The sequence below is a fragment of the Piliocolobus tephrosceles genome, chromosome 16, assembly GCF_002776525.5.
Source record: "Piliocolobus tephrosceles isolate RC106 chromosome 16, ASM277652v3, whole genome shotgun sequence".
NCBI classification, from domain to species: domain Eukaryota; kingdom Metazoa; phylum Chordata; class Mammalia; order Primates; family Cercopithecidae; genus Piliocolobus; species Piliocolobus tephrosceles.
This window is the reverse complement of record NC_045449.1, coordinates 25,766,589-25,791,094: the sequence shown is the minus strand read 5'-3', so window position 1 is coordinate 25,791,094 and position 24,506 is coordinate 25,766,589. Positions and strand designations below refer to the sequence as shown.

Here is a 24,506-nt window from a genome sequence, read left to right as displayed (position 1 = left end):
GTCTGAATACAGCAGTGACCCCAAAGATAGCCATAATTATGAATATGTGCACCGTGACAAATGGTAGGACCATACTCAATCCAATGGACAACATTCACTTTATTTTCTATGTAATATTTTTGCTGTTTTGTGTACACTTGCCCTCGGGCTGAAGTGAACTTCAACTGCCTGCATTCTTCTCTCAGTTTCTTATTATCTGCTGAATGACAAGCATGCTAGGAAAATATCATTTATTTCAACTTATTACTTAAGAAATTATTAACTTGATTTGTTTTTTTGCAAATTATAATTGTGAAAGTTCAAATATTAACTTAATATGATGGTTTCCTTCCATATGAAGAAAGTATGTACTTACTACCTTATTATTAAATGCTGAAAGAAGCAAAATACCATGTTTGCCTTTTAAATGTTTGCAAAACAGAATTGAAACTCAGATATTTATATTAAAGGTGTAAGAGAAGAAATTATGTAGGTGGGATGTGTGTGTGTGAGAGAGAGAGCACACACATGACAGTGAGAGAGCGAGTGAGAAACAGAAAGAGATGAAGGATAGGGGATAGGGGATGGGGGTGTGGGATAAGGAGTGGTATGGGGGAAGCTGTTTTTGTATTGCATTTTTATTTTTATTTTTTTGAGACAGAGTTTCACTCCTTTTGCCCAGGCTGGAGTGCAATGGCATGACCTCAGCTCACTGCAACCTCCACCTCCCAGGTTCAAGCAATTCTCCTGCCTCATCCTCCAGAGTAGCTGGGATTATAGGCGTGCACCATCAGGCCCGGCTAATTTTTTGTATTTTTGGTAGAGGGGTTTCATCATGTTGGCCAGGCTGGTCTCAAACTCCTGACTGAAGGTGATCTACCAGCCTTGGCTTCCCAAAGTGCTGGGATTACAGGTGTGAGACACCAAGCCCGGTCTATATATATATTTTTTTAAACAGACAAAAAATGCTAATCTGATAAACTAAAGTGCTTTACAAAATAACACATTCATCTGAACATATTTCATGAATGTGTTAATAGTAATATGTCATTTCGCTAAGAAAAGGTGCCAATTCTGCTACCTTTTGTAATGTATAATGATATTGCACCAATGACAAGATTATCTTATATTGAGTAAACCCTTGTCTTATGTTTCAAAAAATCATTTGTAAATCAGATGCCTGGAATTGAGAACTTATTTTCCCCAGAGTAATATATCTCATAACTGTTGGTTAGGTTTTCATGCTCATCTACAAAGATTTACCCAAGCATAAAATTATAATAGTAATAAGCATGTGATTAATAGTGCATTGGTTAAGAGCTTTGGCTTAGGTTTGAAACCCACTTGATTCTTACTAGTCGTGCTACCATGGATTAAATACATGACCCAGTGAGATTCCCAAACACACTTTAGTAATAAATGAATCACTTGCAGTGCCTGTTAAATATATAAATAAGGCCCTGCCCCTGAGATTTTGATTTGGAAGTGGGGCTGGAGATATGTTTGTTTTAATGTTCCAGATTATTCTGATAGCCAGGTTTGGGTTTCAGTTTATACGCATATCAATTAATTGTTAATAATATCTCAGAAGGTTATTACGTGGATTAAATGAGAAATTATGTAATATGCAGTTTCCTGATGCAGGGAAAGCACTTAGGAAATGTTAGCTATTATCATTGTTTACTACTACCACCCAAAAAGCAATTGCCAGGTATCACACTATTCCTAAGAGGAAAATTCTTCTTTGTAACTTGGGTTTTGTTTTGTGTTTTTTAAAATTTATTCTTTCAGACGGGGCCTCATTCTGTTGCTCAGGCTGGAGTACAGAGGTGTGATCTCAGCTCACTGCAGCCTTGACCTCCTAGGCTCAAGTGATCCTCCCACCTCAGCCTCCTGAATAGCTGGGGCTACAGGTGTATGCCACCACATATGGTTGATTTTTGTATTTTTCTGCAGTGACAGGGTTTCATCATGCTGCCCAGGCTGATCTCAAACTCCTGAGTCCAAGTGATTTCTCCGCCTTGGCCTCCCAAAGTGCTGAGATTACAGGTGTGAGCCACCACATCCAGTCACTTTGGGGTTTTATATTTTTAATTATTCTTACAAAAACAATATATGCTCCTGGCAAGCCAAACAACATAGAGATAAATAACAGAAATATTAAATTAGTCCTCTATCTTCTCCAATCACACTTCCGAGATAAGCAATGTGAACAGTTAATATATATAATTTCATACATTTCTCAGTCTACACATACACATGTGCAGGTACACACATACACTGTCATCTACCTTGTAAGGTAAGTGTCAGAGTCATCTTTCTGGGCCTTTTAAAAGCTGGATGTAGAGGACTTCTGCTAGTTCTGCCTGTCCAGTATCCAGTTTTCCTCATTCTGGTAACAGCAATTCAATTTTCCTTTGTGAAAACCCTGCCCCCATGCCCTCCTTTTAGTTCATGCAATTTGGATAGGGCTGGCTTTACCACTGCATTCCAGGAAGGGGCACATGATCCAGGTCTAGATAACCAAGAAATTCCATCCCCTTTGCCATAGTGACTGCCTTAGGAATTGTCATGTGACTCACACCAGGCCAGTAAGACCAACCACTTTTGATGAAACCACAAAACTAGGAAAGAGGTGTTTTTCCACTGGGATTGTTAAGCTAGGAGAACACAAACCATTACTGGACAAAACTTGGGAGGGGCTGCTTGGGAATAAAATCGACACAAAGAAAGTAGAGTTAAGAGCCAGAGAAGACAGATGTTCTGCAGATGATATTGTTCAAAGCTCTGCATCTAGTCATGCAAGAAACTAGTACATCTCTTGATTTTCTTAGGCATATGAGTCAGTAAATTCCTTTTTGGCACACATAAATTTGAATTGCATTTCTGTCACTTGTAACAAGCAAAATCAACACACTGCATTATTCACCAATATAAATGTATCATCATTTATTCAACAATCCCCCTTTTGAAACACAGCTCTATTGTTTTCCTTTTTGTTGCCACTATATAAACAATGTTGCAACAATGTCCTTGTATTATGCTACTTTACCACAGGGCAAGAGCCTAAGTATATAGAATGGAATAGAAGGAAAAGATTAGAAAAGTAAATTAGGCCAAAATTACCTTGCATGTTTGACTACAGAACTTGGACTTTATGCAGGGAGTCAATGGGAGAGACAACCTTTCTACTGGAAACTGGCTCCAGAAGAAATGTTAAGATTACCTAGAAGTAGTCATCTGGGGATGAAGGCGGAGGAGAATAATGCTACATTAGTATAGGTAAGACACAGTGAGAGTTCCAGCAATGCAGTGGGAGAAAATGGTTTCGAAAGACATTGGCAAGGTACCTAATAGTAATATTAGTACATTAAGGTCTAATTAAAAAAAAAATTAGGCCAGGCATTGTGGCTCACATCTATAATCCCAGCACTTTAGGAGGCCAAGGCAGGAGGATTGCTTGAGCCCAGGAGTTCAAGCCCAGCCTGGGCAACATAGCAAGACTTCATCTCTACAAAAACATAAAAAGAAAAATTAGCCAGCTGTGGTGGTGTACACCTGTCTTCCCAGCTACTTGGGAGTATGAGGCAGGAGGATTGTTTTAACTTGGCAGCTAGAGGCTACAGTGAGCCATGCTAGTGTCACTGCACTCCAGCCTAGGCAACAGAGTGAGACCCTATCTCAAAAACAAAACAAAAAAAAATTAAAACACATACCTAAGAACAGCCCCTGATGAAGAAACAGCACTGAGTGGTCATTTTTTTTTTTTTTTTTTTTTTTTTTAGACAGAGTCTTGCTCTGTCGCCAGGCTGGAGTGAGTGCAGTGGTGCGATCTTGGCTCACTGCAACCTCCACCTCCCGGGTTCAAGCAATTCCCCTGCCTCAGCCTAACGAGTAGCTGGGACTACAGGTGCGCGCCACCATGCCTAGCTAATTTTTTGTGTTTTAGCAGAGATGGCGTTTCATCATGTTGGCCAGGACGGTCTCGATCTCCTGACCTCATGATCTGCCCGCCACAGCCTCCCAAAGTGCTGGGATTACAGGCACGAGCCACTGTGCACAGCCAAGTAGTCACATTTTGAATCACATGACTGCTGGGCCAGGAGCACATACTGGACGTAGGGGCAGCCAGAAATCAGCTGGCTGGCCAGAACCTAACATTAAAGTTTCTGCCAAGCAGAGATACTTTTTAGCTGAATCATATTTTTTTCCTGGAATTTCAGACGTGCAGTACTGAGACAATGAAGGGGTTACTATCTGGGGCAAAAGCTGAAAGAATACAGAAAGATGAAAATCATGAGGAAGAGTTGAACACAAAACCAAGAGACAGTCAAAGAGCGTAGCCAGTTCCAGCACCACAGCCATCTAGTTCTCTTTATCTGGGTAGGCTCTGCTCTAATTCATGCTTTTCCTAAAAGCTATTCTTGAGAAAATACAAGTGACTGCTTTGCAATAATAACTAAAATAACTTAATTGATTGCCCAGGATCTCACAGGTAAAACCAAGATTTGGTGACTAACAATGAGAAAGATAAACGAAATAAGAACAAATAATTTAAAATGATTAGGGTCTCTAGATGGGGAACTAGAAGGGATGATGATGCTACTGAGAAAGAGAAATATAGTGTGAAGAGGAGGTTGATTTGAAGATATACTGAATTAAGTTTTGGACATTTCAAGTCTGAAACATCTGTGGACTATCTATAAGGAGATTAGAAAATCCACAATTCAAAAAGCATTACTTAACACATGGTAGTCTAAGCCACAGAAACGCAGGAATATCAAAAGAAGTCAAATCCAAGTGCTCTTTGACAAAACTGATGGCATACTGACAGACAAGACCTTCATAATGGAGTAAATGGATACTCTGCTCTGATGTACTGTGTATTCATCTGTCACACCAGGTAAAAATGAAGGCCAGGAGGAGCTCCAGTAGGTCTAAGTAAGAAACTAAAAGGACTGAAAATCTGAAACTGACAGTGCCATATTCCCCAAAAAAAGAATGAAAGAAAAAAAGAAAATCTCAAATTTACTCCTTACATAACTTTGCAGGTCAAAAAAACACTTTATAGGGGAGGTAGACAGTTTTTATATGCACACACCCCAGCTTTAACAGATGAAGCAACAGATTTGGAAAAATAAACTTATTTATGATTATGCAGCTAAGGCCAGGTGCCGTGGCTCACACCTGTAATCCTAGCACTTTGGGAGGGTGAGGCAGGCAGATTACCTGAGGTCAGGAGTTCGAGACCAGCCTGGCCAGTATGGTGAAACCCCATCTCTACTAAAAATACAAAATTAGCCAGGCATGGTGGTGCATGTCTGTAATGCATGTCTGAACACAAAACCAAGCTACTTGGAAGGATGAGGCAGGAGAATCACTTGAACCCAGGAAGTGGAGGTTGCAGTGAGCCAAGATCGCACCATTTGCACTCCAGCCTGGGTAATAAGAGTGAAACTCCATCTCAAAAAAAAAAAAAAAAAAATTATGCAGCTAATACGCAGCAGAGCTGAGAATTCTTAGCACTCTCAAGCCACAACACTCAATAGGTTTCATGGAAACCAAACTGACTGAATCTCACTAAGGGATCTGTAGCAGGTCCAATTTGCTTTCCTTTAGTTTTTGCTAGATCACCACAGAGCAAGAATACAAATATAATAGTTTCTGATCCTGAAAAAAACTCCAGCTTTGTTTACCATAAATCTTTGCTATTTGTAAACTAATAAGATTTTAAAGAAGACGGGGATACACATCTTCTACCTCCCTTACCAATGTTTGCTTTTTACTTAGACAACAAAGGGAAAGTAAAAATATCCTGGTTGTATTAAAGGTTGGGGTTAGAATACAAATATGGTTCATCTCAAGTGCAAACGAAAATTAAAATGATCTTACGCAATTTAGAAATGGCAACTGAGATGAGAGCTGGAGAGATGCCTTTCATGGGAAGGTGAGGAGGGGTTACTTAGACTTGTTAAAGGGCAGAGGGGTGCAAGGGGAGGTTCAATGCAATTTTCTTACTTTCTTGATTCCCTAATGCTCCAGTCCTTTGGACTTCTTGGTCTTAAGGCTATCTGAATTACCCAATTAGACAAGTTTCCCATCTTCCACTGATCTTCCTTCACTATCTCTCTACTATTTCTCAACCTCAATTTGTTTCCCACACACTGCCACCTGTGGCTAGTAAGTTGACTAACAATGTAAGTCCACTAACTTAATGGTTATGGATGTTAAATACTGCTAAATTCAGGACACTGGTAAAGATTAAGTCTACAACTAATGAGTAGCAGAAGTAAGTCTAAACATGGTCCTTGAGATTCCAAAGTCAGTGGTTTCTCTACATATCATGTTGTCTCTAAGGTTCAATTACCATGAATGTATGTCACGGTAAATGCGAAGAAGTCAAACTGACGAAACAATGTCACAAATGAGTTTTCAAAAGGAAGGTAAAATGAGGCAAGAAAGAAAAGACAATGGTAGGGAAAGCAAGGCAAGCATCATACCTATTATTAAAGAAGAGCTCACAACATTTCCAGAAAGACTTTCTAGGAGCTAGCCTCAACTGAGGGCAGCATGAACAAGAACCATTTTTCAGGCCACCCACTGCACCCACCTTCACAGATATTTTCCACCACTCCTTTGAATTATTTTCTAAATCACCCTGATGCCATCTTACACAGTGTATTTTTAAAAGTTCTCAGAAATAGGCTCTTACAGTTTTATTTCTTCCTTTAAAAAAAGTTCCGGTTATCATGTTGTGAGTACTATTTAATCAGAATATACTTGAAAACAACATATTCTTTGTGGGTTTTTAACTCTTGGTAATTAATCCATTGCAGGCAGTATTTTAAAAAATGATGTAGGACAGAGAAACCAATATGAAATGGTTAGTATCAAAAGCAGCTACTAGATACTGACCATCATTTTAGGAAAGGCAGGCTATTTATCCTGCTATATGCTCCCAGGTAAACTTGTCTTCAATTCCTGTTAAGTCAATTAGGAAAAACCAAACTTGCCATCTCTTTATATTTGCTATAATTTAAAAAATTCTGTTAAGAGACACCAAAACAGTATGTCTTACCTCCGTGCAACATAATAAAAAATAGGATTCCCAGATTTGGAAGTCCCAGCTTGGTAGAAAATACTTAACGTTTTCAAAGCCTTGAATTCTTCTTTTTCATGTACCTGATGCCTAAAAGAAAAAGAACAGAGTAACTATAAGGCTTTATGTCATCTACTGAGTATGTAAAAAAAAGTCTATAACTGGATAAACAATAAAACACTAAAATGAAAAAATATTTTAAAAGCAACAGGCATTCTAAAGGGTAATTTGGCAACATGCACCAAAAATTTCAAGGTATTACTCTCTGAACCACAAAAGAACTTTTAGGACTATTCTAAGAGAACTATTGGACAAGGATATTAACCATAGGATTGTTTTTACTCATGACGTTTTTGTCCCAGACAGAAGTTTATGATTTCTTAATGAATTCATTTTATCAATCTTTTCTGGTTTATGGATTTTGAATGGATGAAAAAGGCCTTAGCTTTGCTCATGTTTTTTTTGATTTATGGGAGGTCTATCATAAATGGTATGAAAGTATTTTTCCAGATCATTACTCAGTTGTATCAACACCATTTATTGAGAGTCCATCCTAATCTAGATTTTGATATCATATGTTACATTCCCATATGTATTAAAGCCTGGTTTAATTGTTATATAGTTTGCTCAAGACTCAGTGTGCTTCTTTAACCTCAAGATACACGTCATTCATCAACTCCAGAAAACATCCATCCATTAGCCTTTCAAATATTACTTCTCTCCATTCTCACTGAGCTCAATTTCTAGGGAACACCTACTAGACGTATTTTGGACCTTCTCATTCTATCTTCTGCATCTCTTAACCTCTTTCGTATTTTCCATTTATCTGTCTGTACTGACTGTATGCTAGGTAATTTGCTTAGAAACTAGCTTCAGCTATAAATTTTATTTTTTTTTGAGACGGAGTTTCGCTCTTGTTGACCAGGCTGGAGTGCAGTGGCGCGATCTCGGCTCACTGCAACCTCTGCCTCCCGGGTTCAAACAATTCTCCTGCCTTGGCCTCCCAAGTAGCTGGGATTACAAGTGCCCACCACCATGCCCAGCTTATATATATATATATATATATATATATTTTTTTTTTTTTTTAGTAGAGACGAGGTTTCACCATGTTGGCCAGGCTTGTCTCGAACTCCTGACCTCAGGTGATCCACCCACTTCGGCCTCCCAAAGTGCTGGGATTACAGGCATGAGCTACCACACTCGGCCTAAATTTTTTAAACTATACATATTTTCTTTTACACCTACTATTTCTATGAGTCTTATGTCTTGGGAAAGAGATTGCATTAGCTCAGCCCATCATGCTGCTGGTACCAGGTCAGAATTTTAAAAATATTAATGGAAACAACGTAGATATCATTTGATAGGAGAAATAATTATACATGTGCATAGATAAATGACTGGGAGACTATTCAGCAAACGTTAACTGAATTACTTCTGACAGGGAGGATAAACAATTTGTATTTTTTTTACTTTCTTCTTTAGATTTCTATATAGAGTATTTAATAATTTTTTAATAACTGAAAATATTATAAAGCTACCTTCATTTTGTTTTTTTAAAAAAAGAAAATGGGTCTCCAAGAGCATCAGTGGGAATTCAGAACAAAAATAAGATCTAACATTTATTAAACAGTTTACAAGTACCAGATAGTACACTAAGTATATTATACATATTGGATCACTTAATCTTCAAAAGCACAAAAGATTGTTTTGTAAGGGAAGGTAGGATCTTAGAAAGAAAGGAGTAATAAAAATAGTTTCCTAGAAAAATGGCTAGGATGTCCTCAGTGATGTCAAATTTAATAACTGTTTGTGTTGATTCATTCATTTTTATATTTATATTTACTTATATTTCTTTTTACTTATTTCTTTATGCATAGACGAGGTCTCATTCTGTCACCTAGGCTGGAAATGCAGTGGTGCAATCACAGTTCACTGCATCCTCGAGCAATCCTCCCACCTCAGCCTCCCAGGTAGCTGGGACCACAAGTGCGCACCACCACACCTGGTTAATACTCTATTATTTGTAGAGATAGAGTCCTGCTATGTTGTCCAGGCTGGTCTTGAACTCCTGGCCTCAAGCAATCCTCCTGCCTTGGCCTCTCAAAATGTTGGGATCACAGGTATTATTAGCCACCATGCCTGGCCTAAAAATCGTATTATATTTTTGTAGTATATAATTTTCAGTTATGTAATGTGAATATTCTGTATGGAAAATATGCCCTTAATTACACAGGAATAAACATTTGTTGCACTGAGAAAAATCTCACAGAGCTACAAATAAAAATTAATTTGGAAAGGACATTATATACCCATACATTCTTATGTTTATACATTCTTTCATATATTCATATATTCTTTTAACAGTATCATTGGTTTGGGTTTATGTATACAAAACCATGACCTATATGCAACAGAACTAATAACAAGCACTTACAATTCAAGGCATATTATATACAATTCTTTAACTTCTCATCATCAGATTCTGTTTTTTCTGTTTTGGCACATACTATGAACATAACACTCAACTCACAGACACCAAGGAGCACTTATTAAGCATCAAGTCCTGTGAAAGGTACTTTAAAAGATTCAGCAAACTACTCTCATTGTATCATCATAGAGTAAGTGTCTCACAATGAGGATCTTTTGGTTCACAAACTAAATCCCACTAAATGGGATTCAAACAAAAGTCCACAGAAATTTTATAGCAATACTGAAGTATACTATATTTTCTGGACCTTTATCTAAAAGAAGTCAAAACCATTAACCTTTATGAGGGTTCTGAAAAATGTTACAGTGTAGTAGAAAAGTCCTGCACTTAAAACCAAAAGACCTATGAAACAGGTGTGAAATTTTAAGCAAGTCAATTATTCACATTAAGTTGCATCTTCCTTAACTATAATTTGAAAATAATGTTGTCTTCACTCCCTGGTAAGTACTAAATGTGAAAATGAAAGCAAGATGATAAAATATGATTTGTTACTACTGTTATGACAATCAACATACAAAAAACACACCCTATATATATAAATAATACATAGTTGGATCCCCAAACATGACAATGTGATTATTAAATACATCTTTCCTCATAGTTTTCTATCATATCTAACAAGTGGCCTGGTGGGCAAACTCTGCTTCTCAAACAAAAAGAATGCAATCAACTATTTCAAGGTTGTACTTTACCTAGTCATAAATTCCTCAAACTTTGAACTGGTAAGGTTAAGGCTGGACCAGTGTGTATCTGCCACAGGTTTGTGCTCTGGAGGACCCAGGTACGCAAGAAGTGTTGCCATCTTATCAAAAGGTCGTCTTCCAACAGCTTTATGATCCCTAGATACAGCAAACTACTTAGAAAAAAAATTAGCAGTTCACATTTTGTGCTACACATTTCTTTAACTTGTAACTGGTTGCTTTTCCTTTTACTGTCAGCTGGTGGTCTCTGCTGATTTGTAAACAGCATCAAAAAGACCTCAGAACCATGTTTACTTCAATCCATTAATAACTCATAAAAGATGAAAATGCCCTGTCATTTAAACTCCCATCTCTCAATTGCTTATCCTTAGCTTCACAGTCCACTACTTTTCCCATGAATATGTTAACCATTTTTATTGGTATTTAAAAATAATTTGAATTCATTTTTCCTTTGTTAGGGACTCCTCATACATAGGAATTTGGTCTCTTTACAAGTTTATATAACTAGATGGGACAGCAAGTAATTTATGATACACAAGAGACTACTAAGATTAATGAAACAATGCCCAAATTAATAATTTCAATTTTTAAGTATTTTCTTTTTTTTTTTTTTTTTTTTATTTCTGAGATGGAGTTTAGCTCTTGTGGCCCAGGCTGGAGTGCAATGGCACGATCTTGGATCACTGCAACCTCTGCCTCCAGGTTCAAGCGATTTTTCTGCCTCAGCCTCCCAAGTAGCTGGGATTACAGGCGCCTGCCACCATGCCCAGCTAATTTTTTTTTTGAGACGGAGTCTCGCTCTGTCGCCCAGGCTGGAGCGCAGTTGCTGGATCTCAGCTCACTGCACGCTCCGCCTCCCGGGTTTACGCCCTTTTCCTGCCTCAGCCTCCCGAGTAGCTGGGACTATAGGCGCCTGCCACCTCGCCCGGCTAGTTTTTTGAATTTTTTTAGTAGAGACGGGGTTTCACTGTGTTAGCCAGGATGGTCTCGATCTCCTGACCTCGTGATCCGCCCGTCTCGGCCTCCCAAAGTGCTGGGATTACAGGCTTGAGCCACCGCGTCCAGCCCCAGCTAATTTTTGTATTTTTACTAGAGACAGGGTTTCACCATGTTGGCCAGGCTGATCTCGAACTCCTGCCCTCAGGTGATCTGCCTGCCTAGGCCACCCAAAGTGCTGAGATTACAGGCCTGAGCCACCATGTCAGGCCAATATTTTCTATACAAAGCTTTATTGCATATACTTAAAGTATCACAAATGAGTTTATCATAGAATTAAAATGCTGACAATATTTTAATTACTGAATTCTTACAAATTAGCTGTTCTTCAGATTCAAATGCCAACGCTAATTTGAACTTCTTTGGGTCTATGACAGTTTGCAAGCCATAAAAACCCAAAGAGTGAATCTGTGATTTCTCAACTTGACAAAAAAATAATAATAACCACCACTGGAACCTAGGTAGGTTTGTTGATTATTTAATACGACTTAACCTTTTGTATTTTTTTTGAAAAAAAGAATCTTTCTCTTTCTAAACCATAATTCTTAGTCCAAGAAGATGCAAAGTAAAAAGCACTATTCATGACCAATAATTTTATTAATCTAAATTTAAACGGAGAATATTCACTATCCCCATGACTGGGAAATCTTACCTGTTGCTGGAAAGATACTGGCCAATTTTCTCCTGATTGTTCCACAGTAGACGATGTAAAGCAAGCACATTGCCGTCACTGATGAAGGAAAGACTATGATTTACTGCATCACTTGTAGGACAATCAGATGCTATATCAAGAAAAAACCTTCAAAAATGCAAAGTCATTAGAATTTTCAACACCAGATACACCCAGACTTATGTTTGAATTAAATTTATATGAAGTAACTTTGTGAAGTAACTGAGATTACAAATATGGAGGGCTTGTTCCCAAAATGTGACTTGACATCAGACAAAGCAAAAAGGACAAGAAGAAAGTTGGCTTTCCATTTCTGATACATGGCTTCAGCTTCAAAGTAGGCTTTGAAGTTAAACAACAACAAAATTGAGATGGATGAAACTTTGGAAAGAGGCTAGTATTTTACAGATAAGGAAACGAAGGTCCAGACAAAAGACTTCCCCAAAGATACATAGCCTGCCAGAGCCAGGGTTAAAACTTTGATCCTTTTAACTTTGTATGGGTACTCAGAGTGCCAGAATATGAATCCTATGCTGACATTCACTCTCTTTCCAACATGGCTTGTCATTCAGCAATATACCTTTTAAACTCCAGTTTCCCTAACAGAAAAGCAGTCAGTAACAACTACAATGATGATAAACTGGAAGAGAGAGTTGCACAAGCCTAGCTTAGATGACGAGGATCAATTAGATTCATACTACATGAAAAGCAGAATTCCAGACATAAATTTACAAAGCACTTTCTTATGAATTATCTCATTTTTTTCCTCTAAAAACAACTCAGGCAAAGACTTTATTCCCACTTTACAGATAAACCAGTAACTCAGAGAAATAAAGTGAAATAACTAGTTATGGAAATCTAGCAGAAAAGTTTTCTACAATCATAAAGTTCAGTTTCTCATAAACAAAATCTTATGTGTTTGCTTTACTTGGTTTAAAGAATAACATTTTAGTTTAGATACACTTCCAAATTTAAGTGCCACAAATACTCTAACATCAAAAAAACCTTATTAAACATTGTTATGTATTATTGATACCAATTTGGTTTTAGTTTTAAATAAAAAGAATCCTACTTCTTCCTTGTCCCCATATTGTACCATCCTCAAATCCTTTATTTAACTAGACATGTCAAAAATCCCTCTTGGTTTTCAAATATGAAAATCACTACCAAATTATAAAAAATATTATTTTATTTCATGACTGTCTTTTATAGTAAAATAAAATAAGACAAGTTATGCCTTGACCTAGAGCAGGAAAAGAAAAACACCTACACTGGAACTTCATGTAAAACAGGTACATGGACTTAGGTGAAACTGAAAATATTTGATTCAAACAGAGCAACTGAATAAGTGGCAAGTAAATATACCTTCGTGCTGCATCAAAGTTGGTTTTCACAAAATCATTGAAAGGCCGCATATGTTCTTCTTTTGTGAAGAGAACATGATTGGCGATACTCTGAAGTATCTATACAATAAAACAGGGTTATAAATAATCAGATTATTTATTGTATGAAGTCTATATATTAATATATTCTTTAAAAGCATGAATTTTCTCATTGATATTTCTGCTAGTACTTAAAAATTAATCATTCCTCATTCTATAACTTATTTTAGGTAGTGTTTCTATCCTTCCCAAATATAATTATTATATTTACATGTAAAAATACATATTAAAAATGTTCAATGCCTTTTTAAAAAAATCCTAGTCTACATTCTAGTCTGTTTCAGAATGTCTAGAATGATTATGCAAAAAATGATCTTCATAACACAAGACATCTGCTATAACAACATGTTTTCTCATGAAAATAAGGTCCATCAGGTACCTAATGAATTCCTTTGTAATATAAACAAAATAAAACAAAAACACATAACTGAAAACCATAGGGTATTTCAAATACAAATGTAAGAGGAAGTACTATAAGAAAAGCTGAAAATTTAGTTGCAAAGGGAATTTAAGATAGCTAGATTATCAAAATAATTCACCTTTGACATTAACTTCAAGCCCCTTTCGATTCTAGGTGGTGGCTTTTTATCTAAAATCCCTGCTTCATACGGTGAGACAATGGCAGGATTGATAAATCTGAGGAACATGGCACTTCCTACTGCGCCGATGCTGTTCTGAGGGAAACGCTGGCTAACCACCTAAAAACAAGGAGTTGAGAATTGAGTATAAGGTTTGAATTAAAATAAGGACATGAAAACAAAGAGTTCAAAGGTCAAACTTCACACAAAAACTCTGAATCAATCAGTCCTCATGAATGACATATTTCTATTTTTTTCTTCTACCAAAACATGAGAAAATAAAGTTTCCTCTCAATTCTAGTCTTGTATCATATTAAAGTACAATTAAGGTATCTCAGAGGAAAGAAAAACCTCATGGATGAGATGGGTAGAAGAAACCTGAAAAAAAATCTTCACTATATCATCATTTGTACTGCAAGTTTGATGAGTAATGAAAGCAGACCAAATTTTCACACAAAGATAATCATAATTTACTAAGATTAACAGACATGAAAGTGTGGTCAACTTTATAAGGTGAAACTAAATTTTCAATAGCACACCCAGAAAATATCCTATACCTGATAGTACATGTTTACATTTTGTTGTGTACCAGTTACAATTGAATTTAAGAAAAAAATGCTGGCCCTATACAAAACAAAATCTTAGATTCCTGAGGAAAAAAAAAAAAACTTACTTACAAGTAATGTTACTGCCAGTTCCTTTTCTTCATAGCTTCCTTTATAAGAACCTACCTATTATTTAAACCATGGAGGGATGGGAATTCTTGGGGACCTAAAAGAAAAAAGGATCTCACCAGAAGAGAGAATCCCTATATCTACCTCAATTTATAATTCTGTCAAATAAAAATAATTTAAGAACTCAAGAAATGGTTGTCCAGCCTGAAAAGCAATGTGAACTCAATATTAAAAATGGGTTATTTTCTACATTAAGATAAAGTAAAAGGTACCTTAGCTTGGGAAGAGTGCTATAAAACTGGGTCAGCTCCCATCCCTTCCCAGTGTCCCCTACTTTGAATCATGTTATAGATGAAAATTATATTTTGCAATTTACATTTTTTATATATACTATATATGTTTATTTTTAAAGAACACTTAATGTAACATTTTAATCTCTACAGTTATTTTTGCTTAGTGTGGCTAACTGCTGTTTAAAGTAGCAGTGACTACAAAACTGTAGCATTCCACTCAATAATCTGCGATTCCAAGGATAAACCTTCATTTCAAAGGATATTGGTGGGGGGGTGGGGTCCCAGATTTACATGCAGAATATTATGTAGCTATTTTTTTCACAATGCCTCAATAAATATTTGTCATAAGTTATGACAGGAAATTATGACATAAATTATGACAGGCTGACTCCAGATTAACTCTGGAAAGAATCGGGATTATTTCCCTTCACCCTGTTCAATGCAGTGCTTTAAGCAGTCCACATTTTAAATGCGTTATCACTGCTTATAATCTCAAAATAGTTTTCTATAATCTCTAATAGGAAGTTAGTAAAAACTAGATTTTAGAGAAAAAAATATTTTTAAGAGGTGATAAAAAGAGGTCAGTTGTAACTAATATAGTCCCACCTTCAGTTACATTACATGTAGTTCAGGAGGCTTTCTTTATGTTACAGTGTTTTTACTGCATGAAGAACAACCTTAACTCTTAAATAAGCGGAAATTGGTGAAGGTGACTAAATATAGCTGCTTTATTGGAATGGCTTTAAAACCTAAATACCATTTATTTTTAGCTCAAATATATAAATTTAGAATTAGAAACAGAAGTTTTAGCTGAAACTATAGAAAGATGTAAAATTAAGAAAAAATTCGAGTGCTTCAACTATTCCAGTACGGTGTTCAACCTTCTGGGGATGAGGAACCTCTCTGAAATCTGACAAAGGTTAGAAAAATGAATGTATGCATTCACACACACAAAATTCTTCACATAATTTTAGAATATTCATAGATCATCATTGCTACTGAGTGGTTCCTCTAAAACTCCCAAATTTTAATCTTAGACAACTCTCTGGCTGGGCGTGGTGGCTCACACCTGTAATCCCAGCACTCTGGGAGGCCGAGGCAGACATATCACTTGAGGCTAGGAGTTCAAAACCAGCCTGGCCAACATGGTGAAACTCCATCTCTACTAAAAATACAAAAAGTAGCTGGACGTGGTGGCGCACATCTGTAATCCCAACTACTTGGGAGGCTGAGGCAGGAGAATCGCTTGAACCCAGGAGGTGGAGGTTGCAGTGAGCCATCGTGCCACTGCACTCCAGCCTGGGTGATACAGAGAGACTCTGTCTCAAAAATAAATAAATAAATAAATAAATAAATAAATAAATAAATAAATAAATAAAGGCAGACAAAACAAACCTATAACATTTTAAAGTCCTTAAGGAGTGAGTTGGCAAGAGGGAAAAGGATTATAAATTGCTTTATAATTATTTTAAAATAGATTATTTTAAAAGAATTAGCATCTAATAAGTTTAACCCATTAAAATTCTAAAATGGTTTTTAAAAAACTAAAAGCCATAGTTTAATTTTCAAAGAACCAGTTAGTTTATAAAATGTTAACCTGCTGTGAAACACATAGAGAGCTTTCAAAATACTGTTTCATTTTTTACGCTAGTAAAATGAAGCACTGGGAGTGGAGAAGGAACAAGGAAATTTGTAATGGTTATCATCAATTAGACAAAATACTTTTTTGGAAGTAGCTATTTACTGGTTTTCTCTAGGACAAAGAAGTTTTAAAGTGTGACTCATATTTACACCTGATTTATACTTAAAGGTACTCAGCATCAGAATTTAATGAAAAACTAAGTGATTTCCCAAAAGAATATTGTAAAATTTATGAAAAGTACCACAGTCTTACCATCTTCCACATCTTTAAAAATAATTCATGTCAAAACCCAAAATATCCACATCTCAGGAACACATACTGTTTCATGTATCATATAAATATGTATCACACTGATGGCAGAATCAATATAATTTTGGAACTAAAAACTGATTTTAAAAACCACTAAAAATGCTATATAACAAGTTTCATAAGTCAACTTATAAAAGGACTGTTTTTTTTCATTCAACACTAATTGACACCAGTGTAATTTTACCTCATAATACATACATGCTCTATTGGTTTTTTAATTCATAAAAATCTAATTTGGATCCAAAAGACATTCTGCATAAAAGGTCAAAGTTGGGCCAGTCTGTGTGTTGAGACTCGTTAACAGCCAAATGTCCCCTTTCTTCCCTTGGTAAAAGCTGACTGCACAATGTGAATGAATGCAGTCACAAACTACACTTCAGCAAGAGCGTTACTACCCATATATGCTTAGTTACTGCATTCTCCCTGAGTTAGGCAGACAGTTAACTTTCAAAGTAAACCTCATTATACACTATATGTTTGAGAATAAACAGTTATCTGTAATGTGACTACACAGCTATATACTAGAAGCCACACCTCTCTATATTTTACATATTCCAATCCATGATACATACACCCAAAAAGAAAGTCAGCTCTTAAAGATCATTAGATTTTGTTAAAGCACACAACTCCATAAAACAACATTTTACATTTATGAGTATACTGTCTTCATACTTTGGAATGTACTCTAAAATATCTCAAATTACCAATTAGATTTCCCTTGTTTCCATGAGGAGCTCATATTACCTGTACTAAGAAATACATTCCAAAACTTAGTATTACTCAGAAATTAAAAAAAATTTTTTTGAAAACAACTCTAGTAGAAAAAACATTTCAAGAAACAATTTAAAACAAAATCTTAATAAATAAAGCAGTGTTAGGAAGGCTAGAAAACATGCTTTAGAGAAACACAGAAAGCCTGAATTTTAATTATGTGATACACTACAAAATGGCATTAGTGTAACACTGAACAAGAGTGTTAGAAGCAGCAAATTAATTTCAACGATGATGGTGTACATTATGTTAAACTCACATATACTGAGAATTAGAAGTCTGAAGCATTAGAAACGTCTTTATAAGCCTATCAATTTGATCACAGCTAGTCAAATTTACTTAATATACTCAAAAATAAAATCTTCAATGGACACAACAAAAGTATGTCTATAAATTTAAATTTTGATTTGAATTTTTAAAAATCTGTATTTAATGCTTAGACAATTTATATGTAAAGCTTAGAAACATATGTAAAGCTTTTTCTTTTTCTTTTTTTGTGAGACAGGGTCTTACTCTGTCACTCAAGGTGGAATACAGTGGTACAATCATGGCTTACTGCAGCCTCAACCACCTGGGCTCAAGCAATCCTCCTGCCTCAGCCTCCCGAGTAGCTGGGACTACAGGAGTACACCACCACGCTTGGCTAATTAAAAAAAAAAAAAAAAAAAATTATTTGTAGAGATGACTTGCTATGTTGCCCAAGCTGGTCTTGAACTCCTGGGCTCAAGAGATCCTCCCACCTTGGTCTCCCAAAGTGCTGGGATTACAGGTATGAGCCACTGTGCCCCGCCATAAAGCTTTATTATATGTAAAGTTTAGACAAGGAATGAAAGATGAAACGAGATGAACACTGTATTCTAAATTACACCCTTTTAAGAAAACTACCTACTTGACTCCTAAAAGTTTTCTTTACATCTTACTCTACAATCATTTGGATTATATGAACAAAGACAGGGCTCAGCCTGATAAGTCACTCTGACAAATAATGGCAAATGTTAAATGAATGCATGTTATATTTTGTACAAATTCCATTCACTGGAAGAAAATAATTATGACTCTCATAATTTTCTTCCTTTTAAATAAATCAGGCCAAGTTCATAGAAGCAGAGAGTATATTCACATTATGTTGGCAGAATGATGTGTTTTTCTACACATACGAACTCAGTTTTCTTTTATCTCAAAAATACTATCTTATCATTTACCTCCTTTTTTCTTTTGAGGTAAAAGTAGTTTTACCATTAAAATTTCTAGGAAACTATGCACAAATATCTAAATTATGCCTGAGACTGCCTAGATAAAAATACGAAGAGTAAAAAAATAAAATTTAGCAACTTTTAGGTAAGATTTAGAAAGTGACACTTTCCCACTATATACTTCTAACAATTAAGAAACACTGTTATCTCTGGGAAAAGAAACCACTCACATTACCTTCAAACAAGAAGCAAGAATGAGGAGAGTCAGCGTTTCCTAAGGCCTTGAAATTAAGTTTCTTTGCATTCATTTATAATTTAAAAAGTAACAATAATAAAATTAGACCAAGGATATCCAATGTAACAAATGCCCACAAATTGCCTTTGGGATAAATCAAACCAAAGGAACACAGAGAATGTTTCGATGTAACTTAATTCCAGGGTTAATTGAAATGAAAGCTATTTTGTGCCAGAATTAGTAGAATGATTTTACAGTGAAGGTCAAATAGGCTGAAGTGAAGATATTCTTAACAAACAGCAAAAGATTTTTGTTTTGCTTTGAAAGAAACAGCTAATAAAAAGGTCTCCAAACTTACTGATTTTTTGTTTTCCTTTTTTTCTTTTACTGTAGCTTTATTCAGTAGGGAGTGGCAAGTTGCCTACAGAACAGAGATGAGCACAAACAAGTCACAGCACCGACTACATACAGCAACAAAAACAATGTTGGCTTGTACATAAAATTACACCATAAAATGTAACACAAATGGAATCAACAAAAAATTAGAAATCAACTGAATTTTGAGGAATGAATTTTAATTCTGGATTTTAATTTTTATTACATTTTTAAGCCAAGCACTAAAACAGCAAGAAATGTTGAGACCCAATCATGTCTACTATTTCTGGCTATGAATCACAGAAAAACTCTCCCCAAGTGAATTTGAGGATATTAAATATTTACATTTTGGTTAATTCCTAGCTTTTGAGAAATTTAATATAAAATACTCATTACAAGTAGATCACACACTAAAAACATTTGTGTCTACACAATTTTTTCTTGATATGTAAAATTCTTCTCTGTGTATCCTTCAATTGACTTTAAGTTCTTTTTCCAACACCTGGCATTTAATTAAGATCTTATTGAATAAAGAAATAAAAATTATATGGATAAATATAAAAATGCACTTTAGAAACTCTGAATTAAAGACCTCTCTCTCCCTAAAAAAGATTACTCTTATCATTTCACATATTTTTCAATGTTTGCAGGCTACTTCCTGAAATGGTTCTAATCAGAGGAGGTTAAAAGCTCTCCAACATTTGAGAGAAGAAGGTTATCAGCTCAACTAGTAAGAAGCATTAATATTATTAAAGTGAAGAAACTGCAGAGAAAATTACAGAACAAAACTGTAGGCCTGCTTAAAACTTCACATATTACAGTTGACCATTGATCAAAATATCTCAAAAAAAAAAAAAAAGCCACCTAAAAAATCCCAAAACTCCAGACACATACTGGCTTCATCTCTCAGAGCTCTTTCTAGACCAAAGAATTCTTTCAAAATTAAAACACACTTGATAGGACTAGCCTAGGCAGAATAATTACTTTTAAAATATTTCAAAAACCATGTCAGAATTTTTTAATCCACAAATAGATGGCATCTTATTTTGGAATTCTGGGCATCCAACACCATAACCCATAACTTGGGCTTTAAGTTAGTTAGACATCCATTCATCCACCCACCCATTCATCCATCCAAGCAGTTATTGTGCACCTAAATGTCAAATGCCATTCTAGGCATTGGGAAATAGCAGTAAAACAAGAAGACACAGCCCCTCAGCTCACCGAGCTTTGTTTCAAACTTTAGACTATATACGAATGTATTAGTAACCATGGTATATAACTCTCATTTAGAACCTTAAAAATTTGTGTAAACTACTTCAGTTTGGAGAAGGAGATTTACTGAAAAAAGGTGAGATTTATTTAGAATCATAAATTAGTTCTTAGAATTCTCTCACCATAAGAGAATATGCACTCTGGGAATTATTTTATCTTTATTCTAAAACCATCAGGAGAAGTGAAAACAACACATGAGAAAATGATTTAATTATAAATCTGACACATGTTCACAGTTGGCTATTCTTATATAACCTTAATCCAGTCAACTAAGGAAGGAAGGTACATAAAGTAATACAGCTGGTTAAAGCATGATTTTAAAAGGCTTAAAGGCCAAGATATGAACTCAAAAAAGGGGCTAAAGTCCAGGGAAGTTTATTAGCTAGCAATATACTCACTTCCCTTTCAACATTTCCCGAGTAGGTCCCAAAGCAGGAGCCAAGGGACTACTATCCCTCCAGGCAGAACACAGAAGAGCAGGAAGGTACACTTGTGCTACTGCCAAAGGCAAAGGGGCAAGAAGAAGTCAGAAGAGGGAAGACAAATAAAAACAAAAGAGCAAATGGAAAGGAAAAAAACTAGGTTTGGGGAGCAGACTCTCTTGAGACCAAAGCTTTTTTCCTATCTTTCTTTCTTTCTTTTTTTTTTTTTTTTTTTTTGAGACGGAGTCTCGCTCTGTCGCCCAGGCTGGAGTGCAGTGGCCGGATCTCAGCTCACTGCAAGCTCCACCTCCTGCAAGCTCCGCCTCCTGGGTTACGCCATTCTCCTGCCTCAGCCTCCCGAGTAGCTGGGACTACAGGTGCCCACCACCTCGCCCAGCTAGTTTTTTGTATTTTTTAGTAGAGACGGGGTTTCACCGTGTTAGCCAGGATGGTCTCGATCTCCTGACCTCGTGATACGCCCGTCTCAGCCTCCCAAAGTGCTGGGATTGCAGGCTTGAGCCACTGTGCCCGGCCCTATCTTTCTTTCTAATCAGTAAATGTAACATTCCCTGTTACCAATTACTAATTAAAAAATAAAGCCTTATTTAATAACAACACAGCATACTGTCTCTGCTCTTCAACAATGCTTTTACCCAATACTTAAACAATGCACTGATACCACATTTAATTCATGTTTTTAAAGATAAAAATTTTATGGGAAATTTTAACATAATAATCTAGGTTTGTTATTAATATAGGATATTTTATTGTGAAGTGCTCTAAAAAGCGTAACATACTGTTTAATAATCACCACATACAGTGTTTAATAATCTATTTTCTATTTTCACTATTTTCCTCCTTTCTCAGCTATGAAAGCTGGCAAGAATCTTGTTTACTTAGGTGGGAGGGATGGGGAAATTTATTTCTTCATTAAATATTTCTTAAGTACTAAATAAGTGCTAAGACCTGTTCCTTTTACATTATCAGAATCATGGTCTGGAAATGGTCTCCAAGTTTGCTGATGATACAAAAAGATTTTTCTTTTAGGATGACAACCACATGAAGAAATTCTACTACAATCTCCTAGACCATGTAATCATGTAGTCAGTCCCCATTCACTTTTAACCAGCTAAAGTCAAAGCCACTGTCATTTTAGAAACCCACTTGCTCTCTGACACCAGTTACTACAAGGCCAACCAAGAAGTCAACCCAGACTATTTTTAATATGTGCTATTTCCTGTCTGCCTAGTTTCATCAATAGAACAATTACTAAATAAAATTTAAAGAGAAACCTGAATACAGCCCAAACTTAAGAGAAGATATTCACTGTATTAAGTTTCATATTATAACTAAACCTCCCTTTAGAGTCAGATTTAACTAGCTGAAAAAATTATGTAGGATTTTCCTAAGTTTCCTTGAGGCTTTTTGTAAAGACAGAAAAGTCATGATAAAGAGAGACAATGTTAAGTATGTTTTATCATCTATGTATACTGTGAAAAGCTTTTTTACAGATAGAACAGATACATCTTTAAAAATAGCAATGGGGAAAAAAATTCACATAGAGCAGCCTCAAACAGCTTTTAAAATGGTGATTTCAATGATGCTGTTAATGTCTCTAAGCAACTGAAGCCGTGCGCTAAAAAAAGCAAACGGCTGCGATGACTCTGCAAAGAGAGAGACACAAAGACATGGGTTTTGATAACTGTGTATTTCCCTTATACCCGCCCCTACCCCAAATTCCAGACCCACTAATGTTTCTTCCAGAATCATAGTTTCCAAAAGGCTAATGTGCATTTGCAGGATCTCCCTTGGAATAAATAATTCCTAAAACTGCAATGTGCAATTCAAAAACACAGTAGAAGGCATAAAAGAACATAGACCTAATTCCCTCAAGAAGGCCATGACTATGGCTATCTTCTGAATTCAGATGCATTACTTGCAGTGCTAATGTTAGAAAGTCTAATAATTTGGTCTGAATGATGATGATGCAATATCTCTTTTAAGAAACATGCTACATAAAATAAACAGAACAATCAGTCTATCCTGGGAAAACCTGACACAAACTAATTATACATTAATGAAGAAACCAAAATCACAGATGATCAAGCAATTCACAAGGCAAAAAAAGCGAGGAGGAGACCCGCCTTAAGTGTGAAACACCCTGTAAATAATTTAGGTTAATAGACGATAACAACAAAAATCCATAATATGTTCATTTCAGTCACACCCATCACATCCAGTGGATTCACTGCATTTTAAACTTGCTCCCAATGCAAGGAAAATTTAGTATTTTAAAGTCTTCTCTTACTTCAAACAATTCCAACAACAATTCTCAATGTGTTATTCATCCAAACTCACTCAGTATTATAGTTAACCATACACCATCAGCAGCTAGATCCTTCTTTGATAAAGCATTCTTCATAATTTAACTTTAGATTAATAATGGTAATCTCTAACTGTAAGCATACCTGGTATAAACAGTGGCACACACTTCGAAGTTGAGGGGGGAATTCTGAGGAGGAACTGATGATGGCATGGAAGAACTTTTCAGTCATCTGAAGGAGGTTCCGCTGGTTTTCCTCAAGGCTCTCTGATGGTTCTAACCTACAAAAAAATAAAAATCCTAACACTTTTGTTTCAAACAAATAACAAAAATCACTCCTTAAAGGAGACTCTTTTGGAGACATTAAGCCAAATGCAATGTGTGGACTTCGTTGGAATCTTTAAACAACCAACTATAAAAAAGATAACTTTGACAGGGCACGGTGGCTTACGCCTGTAATCCCAGCACTTTGGGAGGCCAAGGCTGGCAGATCGTTTGAGGTCAGGAGTTCAAGACCAGCCTGGCCAACATGGTGAAACCCCATCTCTACTAAAAATACAAAAATTAGTCAGGCGCCTGCAATCCCAGCTACTCAGGAGGCTGAGGCAGGAGAATCGCTTGAACCTGGGAGGTGGAGGCTGCAGTGAGCCAAGACTGCACCACTGCACTCCAGCTTGGATGAAAGAGCAAGACTGCATCTCAAAAATAAAAATAAAAATAAAAAAAAGACGACTTTCAGATAACTGAAAAAAATTTAACAGAAAACTAGTCTTAGATATATTATTCAGGATTACTAACTTTAATTTGTGTGGAAATACTCAGGCTGTGCACGCACGTGTGTGTTTAAGTCTGTATCTGTTAGGAACATGATCTCTGAGATATGCTTTAAAATACCCAAGCAACAAAAGGGGGAGAGAGGGGACAGATAAAACAAGAATAGCACATATTTTTCCAATTCACAATCCTCTATGTGTATATGCCCATATGAAAAAATTAACACACACACATGAATGATGCAGGGCTTTCTGGGGGGGGGGGGGG

General features: G+C 36.0%; 1 protein-coding gene across 1 annotated transcript in view; it reads right to left on the bottom strand.

Annotated features, from left to right (window-relative positions):
- Positions 1–24,506, bottom strand: part of NF1 (neurofibromin 1) — a 243,357-nt gene that overhangs the window by 120,157 nt on the left and 98,694 nt on the right. The window contains exons 29-34 of the mRNA XM_026452251.2: positions 23,611–23,746; positions 13,915–14,073; positions 13,299–13,396; positions 11,916–12,062; positions 10,259–10,405; positions 7,058–7,168 (exon numbers count right to left, since the gene is read on the bottom strand). Coding sequence (XP_026308036.1) covers positions 7,058–7,168; positions 10,259–10,405; positions 11,916–12,062; positions 13,299–13,396; positions 13,915–14,073; positions 23,611–23,746 — 798 coding nt within the window. The remainder of the gene's footprint in view (positions 1–7,057; positions 7,169–10,258; positions 10,406–11,915; positions 12,063–13,298; positions 13,397–13,914; positions 14,074–23,610; positions 23,747–24,506) is intronic.